This window comes from Phalaenopsis equestris, unplaced genomic scaffold (assembly GCF_001263595.1).
Source record: "Phalaenopsis equestris unplaced genomic scaffold, ASM126359v1 Scaffold000672, whole genome shotgun sequence".
Lineage (NCBI taxonomy): Eukaryota > Viridiplantae > Streptophyta > Magnoliopsida > Asparagales > Orchidaceae > Phalaenopsis > Phalaenopsis equestris.
The window spans coordinates 458,681-474,473 of record NW_018165112.1 but is presented as its reverse complement, the minus strand read 5'-3'; the positions used below and the strand labels follow the sequence as shown (position 1 = coordinate 474,473).

Genomic DNA, 15,793 nt, shown 5'->3' with positions numbered 1-15,793 from the left:
TTGATTTTATTTAACTTTATACATAATTTTTATAAATGAAAAAGCAGATCTCGATTCAGTTGGAGCCAATTCATGTATGGCTCGAAATCGGTTTCAAACAAATTCGATCAAAAATTTTGACTCACAGCTCGACTCTATTTATTTCAATTCGATCTCCATCCGAGCTAAAATTAAAATTTAAATCAATATTCAAATGACTAATTTAGGGTTCATTTACATACATTTCACCCAAATTCAATGTATTTTACATCCAAACTTCTCCTATCTCAAAGTCATACTCAGAATGAGTAATTTCTTTATGTGCTCCAACAATAAATTATGTCTTGCTTAACATAATCAACTTTTAGCACAAAAAACTCGACATTCCTCCTTCGTGATGACTGCGTTCACTAATATTTGAATCTCAATAGTCGCTCTGAGTTTAGTCTTGATGGCTATCGTCTATTCTAATTTTTCTTTTACTCCGTCAATGTACCTAAGATAATATATTTCACTTGTTGTCCTTCTACAATAAAATGATCAAATTTAATATATATTTAATTTATTTTAACCTTGACGATATTATTTATTAAACATGCTTTTAAACATCTTATTGTAAACAAGAAAAAAAACGAACAAATTTTTAAGCTCGAAATGTAAACGAGCCGAACACGAACAACAGTTTGTTCGCTCGTGTTCGGCTCGAAATGACTCGAAAAAAAAAGTTATATAACTTTTATATAACAATATATTACATATATTATTTATATAATAATATATTATATATATTTATGTCTAAATTTAAATCATAATATCTCATGTGGCAACGTGGTTAATGTCTTTATTTGTATGGATTTAATTCAGATTCAAATCCTACACTTTATATCTATTTTTCTCAATTTTAATTTAACGAATTAATTTTAAGCCGAACACGAATACAAATATTTAAATCAAGCAGAACAGGAATACGAATACACTGCTCACCATCGAGCTCACGTCGGCCCAAAACCCTAGGTGGCTCGTTGTTCGTGAACAACTCGTGTTCAGCTCGTGTTCAGCTAATCAAACAAATTTTTAAGCTCGAAATGTAAACGAGCTACCCAAATTCAATGTATTTTACATCCAAACTTCTCCTATCTCAAAGTCATACTCAGAATGAGTAATTTCTTTATGTGCTCCAACAATAAATTATGTCTTGCTTAACATAATCAACTTTTAGCACAAAAAACTCGACATTCCTCCTTCGTGATGACTGCGTTCACTAATATTTGAATCTCAATAGTCGCTCTGAGTTTAGTCTTGATGGCTATCGTCTATTCTAATTTTTCTTTTACTCCGTCAATGTACCTAAGATAATATATTTCACTTGTTGTCCTTCTACAATAAAATGATCAAATTTAATATATATTTAATTTATTTTAACCTTGACGATATTATTTATTAAACATGCTTTTAAACATCTTATTGTAAACAAGAAAAAAAATGTGCATATTTGTTCAACTTTGTTCTTACGGGACATATAAAGTTAAAATTTCCAATTTATACATAGTTCAATTATTTTCAAACAGGGTTCGAATATGACAGTTTTTTTAAGGAGGTGGTGCTCTAATTGTTATACACATTAGGGTGGCTGGAGGCTCGTATAATACCATATGGTCATTCATTTTTTAAGAAAATGATAGGTTAAAATTAAAATTTAAGTGGGTGATATATAAGACATGTGAATTGGATGGTATGTATGTAAATCTCCCATTTTTTAATTATCACAGTCTAAAAATCAAAAGTATATAGGGCTGTCAATTTGGCTCGTTGTTCGTGAACAACTCGTGTTCAGCTCGTGTTCAGCTAATCAAACAAATTTTTAAGCTCGAAATGTAAACGAGCTAAACACAAACAACAGTTTGTTCGCTCGTGTTCGGCTCAAAATGACTTAAAAAAAATTATATAATTTTTTATATAACAATATATTACATATATTATTTATATAATAATATATTATATATATTTATGTCTAAATTTAAATCATAATAACTCATGTGGCAATGTGGTTAGTGTTTTCATTTGTATAGATTTGATTCAGATTCGAATCGCACACTTTACATTTATTTTTTTCAATTTTAATTTAATGAATCAATTTTGAGCACACAAATAGAACAGGCTGATTTAGAAAGCTCACGTCGGCCCAAAACCCTAGGTTTGTATAGTCTCCTCATCGCCGGCGGACAGGATGAATATGGAGGCGGGCGACGTGGAGATGGAGACATCAGCTGAGGCGGAGATGGATTTGTTTCAGAGAACCGCCGCCGCATCATCCGCCAGCTTCTCTGATGCCGCAATTTCCTCCAAACGCGTCGCAATCAAGAATACCATACAGACCAATTTCCATGACGACTACGTCTTCCAGATAGCTTCGAGGTAGTCATTGCCCATCCCTAACTTCCTATATCACTCTATTTACGGAGCGAATATTGCGTGCACTGGTATTCGGGTGGTATTGAATACCACCCCCATCTCCGGGTGGTACTGGGGTGGTATTGCACATTGCAATACCACCCCAATACCACTAATACTAACCCAATGCCACACCAATACCACTGATCCACAACCAATACAACATTCAATGCGAAAGATTGAAAGTTTTCATGAGTTGTTCTGACGTGGAGTGCCACACCAATACCACTGATCCACAACCAATACAACCTTCAATGCGAAAGATTGAAAGTTTTCATGAGTTTCTGACGTGGAGTTTGTTTTGTAAGTCCTGAGATTTCTACTCTGGCTGTTTCATTGTCGTCAAACACCATCAAATTGTATTCTCCAGCCACCGAGCAGTTTCTAGGTGAATGCAAAGGTCACAGTAGCACCATTAATGAGATTAGCTTTACAGTGCCTTCCTCGCCAAATCTTCTGTGTTCTTGTTCTTCTGATGGCACCGTCAGATTGTGGGATACGAGGATTTTTAAGCAGGTATCATTACTTATCCCTAGATGTAAAAGCCCAAAAAGATGCAAGTATGCTTGCAATGTTTATTCTGCTATTAGCACGGCCGGAGTAATCAATGCTAGTTCTTATTGAAATATTGTTTGATCGATAAACCAATATTGTTTTTCTTTTCCTCCATGCTGAAATGAGAAAATGTTGCGTTACATTGAGAGAACTGCTTTGAATCACTTGAGAGAAAAATTTTTTCTGTTATTAATAATGTATACCTGACATATGATATACATGAAAGTTCATGAAATCCATGAAGATTGCAAAACCAATTGACATTACAGATTCAGTATAGAGTTGTGGCTATGTATTCTTTTCTTTACTTCCTCATCAGCATTTTCATTTTCTCTGTGTTGATATCGGAAAAAAATCATCATCAATTCAGTGATTCTAACATCATTCTTCCGACTAGTTTCTTGTTAGAGTGCATTTTGTCTTTGCAGGAATAAAAACTTGATTTTGTCTTCCTAATTTTGGTTGATGCAGAATAGAAATGGAACTAAGATTGAAAGGAAAAGTGGAAAAAGAGGAAGACTGGAAAGAAAGGGAGAAATATAGAGAACAATTCAAATTAATTTCAGCATTTGTACATTCATTAGCAAGGTACCCCGAACTGTAAAAGTTTTAGGTCCTAGAAACCATTAAGTTCAATAATTGGGTCATTAAAGTTTACAAGCTCTTATTTTATTTCTTGATTTATTATTAAACTATTGGTCAGCTATTAGGAAACTGAAAGTGCAATTAATAAAGCTATATAAAGTTAAAATCTCTTAGAACATCTTCATTTAAATTATACAAATCATAGATCCATTGAAATGCGAAGACAACTTCTAAGGAACCTGCTTGGAAAATTTAGTCCTTTAATACACTTTAGGAAAAGACATATTGCAAATTTTGCATTCCATTATCTTCCTTCGGTTGGAAAGAGCTAGAATTGGGTGAATGAGTATAATAGTCACACAATATGATCATGCCACTTTATGACAAATTATTTTGGTGAATCAGTGGGTCAAAATCATTGCCAAGTGCAACTTTCATGATGTAATTAAACCTTTTACAATCAATGACTTAGATGCGTTGTTTCCTACACATCATTTATGCTCAAATGTTAGGGCTTGAGCGCATCATGGTATGTGGTGAGTCCTCCATATTTAGAGCTTTTTTGATGTTTATTTTGAAAGATGAATAAAGCACATATGGATCATACTCATTTGTATGAATATTTAGGATCGTCTGAATTGAGCTTTCGGATCTTTGAAGGAATTTTTAGAAGAGCATTTAGATAGTGATCCATAAATTCTCTTAAATTTAATTTTTTGTAGATAGAATTTTCTCTCCATTTTTGCATTTTTCGTCAATAGGAGAACAAATAAGTCCCTATATAAAGTCTTGCTTCTGTGAACAAAACAAAATAGGAAAACACTGACGAAATTCAATGTAATGTAGTGGCTATCAATAAGGCAATAGAAGCAATCAATAAAAGCCAACAGAGTAGTAGGAGCGATAAAATAACCAATGAGAAAGCATCTTTGGCAAAGTGCCAACCTACAACAACAAGCCAATATTGGCTAAAGTAAAGAGGGCATGAATCACAATGGCAACTTTAACAAGGTAGTTGGCATATGGCTACAATTTAGGCTTTAAGAGTTGGCAATAACAACATAGTCGACAAACACATAGATGGCTATTGGCTCGTAAAAGAGCTACAAATTTCAATTCAATAGCTTTTAATTTGGAGATTTTAGTGGAAAAGAAAACAAGATTTATTCATGAGAATATTGATTTCAAATTATATTTCTTCTTTTTGTAGGAAATAGGGGTTTTAAATAGGAAAATACAACGATAAATAGAAAAGAACAATGATAAGATTCATTTTCTTACAAAAAAAGCTCCACCAAAAAAGGGACACATTATTTTTAATAACAAATACATATATTTCACTTTTGAAATGATTTATACAAGTTTTATCCTAATTGAATTAAAATTCAAATATAAACTTTTCTACATAAGTTTTAAAAATTAAATTCATCTTTGTTGTAATTCAAACTTGATCTAGTGAATTGATTTTTTTTACCTTGATCTTTTCATATGATGTTTGGTTGATCATCAAATAAGACCTTTGATATTCTAAGGGAATCATCAGTCTCAATGGTCTCCATAGAGGAATCATCATCGCTAACAATTTTATTGAAAAAATGGTTTAATAAAATTTATAGTAATACATTCTCTTTGATCTTCCCACAATTCGTGCAATTTGATGCACAAATTATGATTATAGGTGATTGAATTGATTGCATACTAAATGAAATCCCAAAATCAATGATCCATCATTTAGGAGGATTTAACTCCGTAAACTTAAAGCTCTTGATGAGGAAAAACTACTCGCCTAACATCTTTGGTATATAAATTAGCTTTGTATCATACTTGAACTTTTTCACCAATGTAAAATGCTTCCATGGTTTGGACTTAAAAAAAATTTGTTGACTCCTCTGAGTGAGTATTTATTGACATTTTGAGTTGAATATTTAGAAGACACATTAAATTGTTTTAAATAAACTACTAGGGGGTCAAATCGGGTTTGTGGGTTGGGTTCAGGTTTGCCCCAACATTAACCTGACACAAAACTGCTTTTCCCGAGTCTGACTTGAATATTAAATGGGTCAAAAATTACAATTCGAACCGACCAACATCCAACCCAATGACTCGAACCTGATACGTATTAACCATTTAACATAAGATATAACAAATATTTGTGTTGATTACAAGTCAAATTTGGGAGAATTTCGAGTCAATTTCAATTTGGCATGTTGATTTTAGGTTAGTGTGTCGGTTTCGAGTAAATTTCGGGTTGGTGGATCAACCCGAACTTAACCAAAGCAATTAAATGGGTTAGGATTCTTAACCCGAACTTGAATCGAAAATTATTTGACTGTATTATTGAAGAAATTGAACCATTTGACAATATTATTGAAGAAATTGAACCATTAAAATTTTGATGAAATTTATCTCTTTGAATTTCCCATGATGTAACGCTACAATATGTTCATAGGCGATTGATATATCACCTCTTAGATTTAATGCCTAGATTAGGGGAAGTGCGAACCACATCACAATCATAATTTATACTCTTAAATCTTACTATGCATCTACTGACAAGCCTATGATTTATTGTTTCAGAAATCTTTACTAAGATCTTTGCATGTAAGTTCTGGATGCATTTTGCAAAGGAATTTATTACTTGAAATATGGAAAATAGGAGGAAGTGAAAATTTTCAGTAGGGTTACTTGTTTATAACCAAGAAAATTCTTTAAAAATAATGTTTTGCAGGATGATAGATACAACTCTTGTTAGACAATTGAAATTTAGCCTGCAAAATGATATTGCTCTAGTAACCAAATGCAAATTTTGGTATGATGATGTTGTAAGTTCCTAGTTTCTCCCTATGCACCTAAGTTGATCACACAAAGGATTATTAACAACGTTAGCTTTGTAATGTCATTAGACAAAAAGGCTATTAAAACCTTCGTTATGATACCAAACTATTTATATGTAGTTTTTTAAATTGTTAGCAAATTTTCTTCACATTTCACACCATCTTTCAGGGAAGTCCATGAAATTTACCCAATTTCATCAGAGAATAACTCAATAATGCTATAAGCATCTATTGTTTTGCTTCAATGTATCAAGTGATTTATTTTGTGAAGTCTATTAATAATTATCATCTTTAAATTGTTATTGATTCAGGAGGCAACCCAAGCACTTGGAAATCAATCGGGACTGAAAGTTATAGTTAAGCTTGAGCTGACTTTTATGGGTAAACTCATACATATGGGTTAATAATAAGACTTAGATCCTTTTGGCTAAGTCACTTGAGAAAATACTTTCAAGGCCACACAAAGGAATTGCCAAGTGGACTTGAAGAGGCAGCATAAGAAGTTACTTGAAGGGACAAGATGACAACCCTCTAGGCTATTAGCCACTAATTAAGTTATTTGGGTTCCTGACACTTATTCTGATACAGTGTTGGACCTGGCTTGCCTTACAGATGAGGTTTTTTTATCCAAAAGGAGGGATTATTATTATTTTTTCTGTTGTAAAGTGTGAATCAACTTATGAACGTATCTTTTTCTTTCTTAAAGGGACTATTTGGTGAGAGCTGTTAGGGTTTGTTAATTTATAGGAGATTATCTTAAAGACATCAATGCATTCACTAACTTGTCTTGGTTGAACACAAGCAAGGTGGAGGGAGCTTAATTGCAGTTAACATTCATTATTTTTTAAATTAACCTCTCAAACATTTTTCTTAGTGGATTCATTCTATTCCCATATCATATGTTTTTTATTATGCAAATAACATTCATTATGTAATTTTCTACTCATTTTAGTTCTAATGTAGTTGTTTGAATTCACCATATAAAATTTCATTGCCATTATGAGGTATTATGTTTTTGATGAAATCTCAAAGTCTCCTATAATCCATGTTAAATAAGGAATTCCACCCTTTTCTTAAAACCTTCATTCCAAATTTGAATAATTTATCTTATGTCAGTCTAGAGTGGACAGAAATGAACTCTAAATTTCTGTCTCCCCTATGGTTTGTGTTGGAGAGATAAAGGTTTTATAAACTAATGTTTTGCTTTGAGATCCTGACATGTCAAATATGTTGTATCATTCATTCAAAATTTTGTTTTATTGAAGCCATAGAACACATCATCAGCAGATATAATTGCTGTGTGATTTGCAATGGCAAATTAACCCACATGAATTTTTCAAATAAGAAACGCTTGCATGAAAGTTTGAGGAGTGCCCTATCATGTTGATTGAAGAAAGATACTTATCCTCCAACGGAAATACACATGTTTTTATATTTTTAATCTTCATTTATCTTAATGAAGGAGTGAAAAATTAGGCAGCTCATCACTTCACATCAATTATTCAACAATGTGCATTAGTGTCTTTATTTTAAGTTTGACTAATATAAAGGAGTATTCATTAAGTGATCCTTCTTTTTCATATATGTATGATTTTATTTTTCTAGTGATATTTGATTGTGAAATATTTGTTTGTTTATTATTTTTGGATAAACTTCTTATCACGAGACATTTGGGCATATAAACTTAACGTGGGGAAGGATTCAAAAGGGGGGAAAAAAACAGTCCAGAGGTAGCATGCATAAAGGATAGAAGTTTTGGAATGTTATTTGTGCAAAATCAGTTTAACTAGCCCCTTGTAAAACCTAGCACAAAATAGTTTGGATGAGGCTAGTGACGATGAAAATAATATTTTCCACAATATCTAGAATGAACAGTTTTTCATGCTATTTTATTTTGCTTGATGTTTTTTTTTTAATCACATGTTTCTTATCTTAGGATTTGTTTTATTGATGAAATTGTATTATTAGAAATCATTGTACTTTTTTTTAAGAATTTAAATGTTAACTTCTGCTTTAGAAATTGAAGTCAATATCACTCAACCAAATGTTTACTGGTATGCGAACTTTTATTTGAATTTCACCCTTTCAATTGTATTCCTCTATTGCATAATGGCGCAGGTTTCCTTAATAAAAGCAAATTCCTGTCAAGAAATATTTAGCTTCTGTATTGGCGGAGCAAGCAGTAATCTTCTTGCTGGTGGAGGTAATTCTCAGGTATTTTAATTTCAGCATTACATTGAACTCAACATATGATTGGGTCACTTACATACATACCACCTAATTCCTATGTATTTACTTATCCAACACCTAAACTTTACTTTTTACATTTATACCACACAAATCTCTTAATCACATGAAAAATACCACCATTTTAACTTTTAAAAAGTGAAACACACCTTTTCATGAAAGGTAGCATGCATGTAATGATTGAAGTTTTAGGTGTTAGATATGTAAATACATAAGAATTGAGTGGTATGTATGTAAATCTTGCTATATCTTTTCTATAAGTTCTACCTATCCCCTGATCACAATTAAGGATTTATCTAGCTGTCTTGATTCTATTGTTTGTTGGCAAATAGCACAGGTTCATGCCATGTAAAGTTGACTCTGGTGCTAAGCTGGGACCCCCTTTCTCCTACATGCCATGTAAAGTTGACTCTGGTGCTAAGCTGGGACCCCCTTTCTCCTATGTACCATTTTGTCCTTTTTACATTTAATGATTTTTTGTTCTTTTAAATGGGGCTGTTTGTATTACTTCACCTTACTTGGATTATAGTGATAGGAGGAGCACATTCACATATGTTTTACAGACTATTTTATTGATAGTTTTTGTTGAGTAACAATAATATCATTATGGCGATTCCAATAAATATTGCCCACTTTTGTTTTCTCGAATGCCAATTTCTCTTGGTGCTTGTTGCATAAAATTATCTCCGGCAACGTTTTGTTTTTTTTGATACTAATGATCAGTCTAGACAATTTTCAATGATGTATTCTACTAATTTTCTTAAAATACATAGATGCAAAGCTTGATGCTTCACACTCGTAGAGAAATGGGTGAAAGCATATTTTGATTTAATTTATGCAGTAAATTTAAAAGATGTTAATATTCAAAACTAAATCCTTAGGTTCATACTTACCAAAAGACCTTGGCTCATGCGGTATACTTCTTGGCTTCTAACTTAGTGACTGCGGCCGTCAATCTTAGCTGATACATATATGATGAATTTCTTTGTCTCTACAGAGATTTAATATCTCTATCTGCCCTTGTTTCCCCTCCTATATCTATTATTGATTTTGTGCCCAACTTATATCTATACCGTATTGGGCCAACTTAATAAAAATGTTATCCAATCCCATTCCTTAAAAAAAAATTACATTCTTATCTTCATATTTTTCATCATATTTTGTTCTTCATAGTGCTTTGGAATCCAATTATCACATTTATTCCATTTCTTTTTCTGCTTTAATGAGATGAAGATAAATGCCATTGTGCAACATTAATTATGTGATGCACGTCTACTGTATTAATTCCTTGCAGATTTTGTTCTGGGATTGGAGAAATAGCAAGCAAGTAGCTTGCTTGGAAGAATCTCACATGGATGACGTAACCCAAGTACATCCTTACTCTATTTCAAGATTTTCATATTGAATTTCTTTAGTTGTATATTATAAATATTTAATAAAAAAATTGGAGTTGAGGTCTTGTTGCAGCACTTTTTGTATGGAGAATTCAAGTTATTTAACATTTCTATTAATATCACTTAAATTATTGCTAAAATTTTTTTTGAAGATTTTACTGACATTAAATTCTGAAGCTTGTTATATTGATGCTTGAATTGCCTTATAGGTTATTAGACTTATATTTTTCTTAAATATTTCTTGCGGAACTGACACCATTTGGTATTTTCAGCATATAATTATTTCTTTTTAGCTTCATAGGCTTACGATTCCTTTTCAGAAGTGTAAGAGTTTCATATCTTTCTCAGATGGGATTTTGTTGTGCAATTTTTTTCTTGATCCATCTTATTATTTTAAAGGCGTTCTATATACCTCTTTTGAGTGGAGAGTGATAGGAAACAAAATGATTTCTTATAGAAAATTTAGGGCAAAGCAAATATTTTTTTAATAATCCAAAACAACACGAATACAAAGATAAGCACCTACAATTCGAGCGAGAGGTAGGTGACGAGAGGTAGGTGATTTCTCCCAATTCCTACAATTCAAGAGGTAGGAAATCTCTCCCAAACTCTAAGACTCAAAACTCAATCTTATGCATAATCCTAACCCTAAACATATTAACCATAGTTATACTTGTGAAAAATGATGACAATAAAGCGAAAAATTGGAATGACAAATTCACACAGAAATAGAGAACAACGGAACACAAATTTATGTCGTTCGGCAGATTGCCTACGTCCACGGAGTTGCAGAGGATTTTATTACTTCGGGGAATTACACCGTCGTCGATCGCCTCGACGATTACAAGAAAATATCTCCCTCTCTCACTCTTCACCTTTCTCTCTCTCTCTCTCTATTTTTTTTTACACATGAGCCACGTGGAAGAAGAAAATTGCACCAGAATAATGGGAAGAAGCTTTTCGGTTTTGACCTTTCAGTAAGGTACCATCAAAATCGATGACAGACCAAGGGATCCAGGTTTTGGCCCATTAAGGCAATCCATAATTCCTTATTTGCGAGACCAAAAGAATGAAAGGTGGGGACTCAGGAACGCGGAAATGCGAAAACGCGGGAACACGTGAACCTTTATTTATTATTTTTCTTGTGTAGGTGAGGGCGGGAAGGCATCAAAACAAGGAAATAAATAAATACATATAAATGTATTCCATAGATGTCGATATTGCCAATTGGAAAAGTGGACCGGGCTCCACAATTCTCAACAATACTAACAAAAAAAATATTAATAAAAGTCTAAATTGCTCTTACACTAATAAAGACAAAATTGCCCCTAGGTTAGGCACCAACATAACAACACTTCACTCCCAAAAAGACACCTTATCCTCAATGTGAGAAAATTTGTTGTTGGATCAAGTCGTGTGGCCCTCGCTCATAAACTGACTCGAGTCTGGTTCTCGCCGTCAGCTCTGACACACTTGTCATGACCTTCTTTAACTTTTCAAAAGTCTGGGTCGTCACATCCACCCACTGACAGTTATCCTTCAATTTCTTCGTTTGCAGCCACAATCGAATTATAACCATTCACGCACTTCCGGTAGTATTATGTAAGTCCCCTAAACCTTCTCAACCCCTTGTAGGTCATAATTAGTGGCCCAACCAACTTATCTGTCACCTTTAATAGATCCGCTGACACCCTTGGTCTTGCACAAAATAGGGTTCACCTCAAAGAAACATTGTCTTATCTCCCTTCTGAAACTCCGTTGCCAAAAATTTTCAATCCATCTTAGGCTCCCTTTGGGGCTACTTTTTTCACGCGACGCAACCCCAAACCACGAAACTTTTCCTTTTGGCTCCCAAGTTTGTGGCCAAAGGAAGCTAAAGTGGGCGGAAAGCTGGCCGCAGGATCGACCCCGTGGCCCAGCTTTCGCTTCTCGCGTTCATGGGGAACATTCGATAATACCCCTGGATCGCAACATACCGAGCCGAAGCCCCTTGCTTTCGAAGCCCCTCCCTGCTTGATCCTTCACAACGGCTGAGGATATCCATTCGGTCCTATCGTGCGAGAGCAATAACGAGAGGGTATCGTGTCGATCTGCGCTTGAGCGATGCACTTCCCATTATGATCGACATTTGTCCCGATTGTGAGCTGCGTTGTTTGTCCCTGTTGTAAGCAGTGTTCGTCGGGACGCTGGAGAGCAGGAGAGAAGTGTGCTTATACCAGCCTTCGTTCCCACCATCTGAGAGCAGGAGAGAAGGTGCTTCTCCTTTTCTTTCTGGATTCTCTATTCTTTGCCTCCTCCAAGGATTATCCCGTTTTCAATCTGACGATCTCTCATTTCCCTTTATCATCTCAAATGAAGATTCTGAATATCATTTAAATGATGGATTAAATGCAAAATGTTTTACATTTGCAATTTGATTTTATATTTAATTTTGTTACATTTGAATCTGAATATGGTTTACGCCAAAACATTTGTGAATATAAAATAAAATTGAATCAGAGTTTACCGTTGAGTATGGAATTGAATATGAGTGTTACAAAATTTCTGATATTTGCAACTAAATTATAATTTGAATCTATTCTTTATTTTAGATATAAAAGAATGGAGGATAGCTGAGAGAAAGTATGTTGACAGCCCTAAGTATTCATGATTCATTCAGACCTTATTTTATACTTTGATTTTCCTGTTGGAGCAATTACGTGCGTACCACCTAATTCCTATGTATTTACATGTTAAGATATTAGTTATTTTAAGTTTTCAAACATGAAATACATCTATTTTTGCATAGGTAATATGACATATTTGTAAAAATTAAAGTTTAGGTGGTACCCATGTAAATGTATAAGAATTGAATATATGTATGTAAATCTTACTTTTCTTCTTTTTCTGATATGAGATATCACATTCCAGACTTCACACGTGCAAGCAACGTTACACGAGGCAGAAAAGAAATGCTTAATAAAATTGATCGGTGCAAACAACGTATCCCTTGAGTATTGTTGCATTACTATTTTATTTATTAAATCAATTGTTTTTCTTTTAGTGTAGCCAATGTCTTTAAATTTGCACTTGGAAGTATGCTTTACTCTGCTATGCAAAGCATCATGTGGTGATGATGATTGTTAAGAACAATTGACATTTTTCGGATGCTTGATTCATTTTCTCCTCTAATAATGGCGGTGATGTATCAAGGATTGATTGGTGCTCCAATAGCGACCTGCGTAGCATTTTGTTATTTTTGAAGCTTTATTTTAGGGATCGATAAGAATGCTGCTTCTTTTTGTTATGTGGTGGATACATTCCACTCAATTCCTATGTAGTTTGATGTGTGACACCTAAACTCATTAGTTTAAACGTAAGCTTAGAGTAAAGCTTTACCCTCCAAGTAGAAATGATTAAATTGTACGTTGATGGCCATGCATTGTGTTTCAGTGATCACTACTGCTTTTCTCTAGCAATGGTCATGGTGCAGGTGGGATGATTTATGAGTATCGGTAAATACTGCATCAACGTATCTTCGGCGGAGAATATGTGCATGTATCTGTGTTTGGATGGGAACTATGGTTAATCTGAGCCGCCAATCTCGTATTTTCTTCTTTTCAGTTTTGTTGTATATTTGTACAAAAGTTGTAATCTGTTTTGATTTCTTTTGTATTTTCCAAGTGAAAAGGGTGAAAATAGTCTCAAATAGCTCTCTTGGCTTTGAATGATTTATATGCCTATGCTGCAAGATGATGGTGGATTGAAGTCGAGTAGCTTGTATTAATGCATTATTAATGCTTTACTCTGCAAATAAAGCACATTAGTTTATGGGCCTAGTCTTAAGCCAGCGATTTCAAAGACATACTTTTGCAGATCCATTTGAAGTGTATCGAGCATTAAGGATCGTGAATCCAAGTCCCTATATGACTTATTTGCAAGTGGGTTAGCCCTTTTACAGATTTTGCCTTTTTTGTCGGCTAACTTCTTTTCATAAAATGTGTGGAGTGGTCAGTTTTACCTCAAATCCTGTATCTATCTCGAGGGATCAACACAAGACTTGAGGATGAGACTCGATCAGATAAACTAAGATATATATGACGTTCGTTTGGTCTGCGAAACCGTTTTATTTGCCGACAAATTCCTCTATTTAATATGAAAAATTAAATAAGGTTTATTTTAAGCTGGGTTCAGAAAAACTCACTATAAGGGCAAGCCCTTATATTTAATTACATCTTAAATGACCGAAATCACTTAAGAATACTCTCGATAAAAATCAGGAAAAATTATGTTCAAGGACTTCAAAAGGATAGGACTTTTCAACGAAATTTGACAAAGATGTGTGCAAAAGTGAATGGTTCAAACTTGGGACATTTATTAAAGGATCCAAATGAAAAAGAATTAGGGGATGCCACAGATCCAGAGGAGATCCACGGTGGCTTCCCAATCTACCCTATGGTTTGGCTTCAGTTTCGAGGAGGAATATTCAAGTGTTTTATCCTGCCAATTTTATTTAATTAGAGTTTACATTCGTGTGAAACACTCACACAAATAGTCTGGAAGATGTGAGGATTTAGGTCGTAAAGGACGACAACCTCGGAATCCTAAAACGAGTTAGGGCTTAGATCGTACAACAGAGCCATACGAATACCTAACGAAAAAGTTCAGGATTTATGTTACGCGGGGCGAACAACCTCGAAATCATATGGATTGTTATTTTAAATTCTAGGAAAGGAATGATTTAGCTGGGGAAGACATGTTCTGCTGTTGAAAATGGTCATGTTGCCCACCGCGCTAACTCCAAGCTCCTTGTCGTGACGAGTTTAAGTTTTCTAGGGTGTTCAATTATGATGTCAAATCAAACAACCCTATGGTAATAGTCCTCTAAACATTCTATATGGAAAGGAGACATGCTTAAGGCTATGTAATATAAAATGTGTAGTACAGGACAAACAATAGAAATTACAATAAAAGAAACAGGGTACATGCCATACATGACAATAGCAGGTATAGTAGAAGGAACGGTATAACATGCTATATAGAGTGGTGGCAAGTACAGTAAACGAAACAGTATAACATGCTTTACAGAACAATAGCAAGTAAAAACATGAATAATTTAACATGTTGTACATAACAGTAGCAGGTATAGTAGAAAGAACAGTATAACATGATGTACAGGGCAGTAGCATGTATAAACATGAATAGTATTACATTCTGTAAATGTAAAACGAACCTGTACGCCTGTGGGCTCCATTGTTTCTTAAATGTAGCAAGCTGAAATGTATTGCAAAAAAGCGAAGTCTGGAAGAAAAGCCATCTAGGAAATCCGAAGAAGAGTGTAACGACGACTCATGGCCGAAAACTCGAGAACATCAACGAGAAAAGACTCGAGTAAACATCTTCAAAAATCTCGGAGAAATCTTGAAGAAAAGAAACACGAGTGCTCTGTCCAAAGCTTCGATAAAACAAAAAAATCAGGTAAGAGGGACCGCAAGCACTTGTGTAGGGCTAGACTCAAATATATGTATATGTACTCGAGGGTCCACGAAGGCTACTCGGTCACCCGAATGTATAGAACGTGCCACTCATCTAGAAGTGTCCTGAACCTCACCTAGAGGACTACTTCCCAGCCTAAACAAATATTCGTCAGGTGGACAATCAATTTTGAAATGTATTTTAAAATTTATGTTTTTGACATACACATAGTTCTTCAAAAAAAAGATTATCAAATTTTATTTTATAGCAATATATATATATATATATATATAT

The 15,793-nt window shown here is 34.0% G+C and overlaps 1 protein-coding gene across 2 annotated transcripts in view; it reads left to right on the top strand.

Moving 5' to 3' along the window:
* Positions 1-941: 941 nt before the first annotated feature.
* The window catches only part of LOC110030194 (WD repeat-containing protein 89 homolog), a 34,652-nt gene continuing 19,800 nt past the window's right edge, over positions 942-15,793 (top strand). Inside the window, exons 1-5 of one of the 2 annotated variants that reach the window (XM_020732795.1) lie at positions 942-996; positions 2,174-2,394; positions 2,739-2,946; positions 8,523-8,618; positions 9,946-10,020. In XM_020732795.1, the coding sequence (XP_020588454.1) occupies positions 2,207-2,394; positions 2,739-2,946; positions 8,523-8,618; positions 9,946-10,020 (567 nt within the window). In that variant the 5' untranslated portion in view covers positions 942-996; positions 2,174-2,206. Of the gene's footprint in view, positions 997-2,141; positions 2,395-2,738; positions 2,947-8,522; positions 8,619-9,945; positions 10,021-15,793 lie in introns of those variants that run through there. The other variant, XM_020732794.1, reaches the window with a different exon arrangement.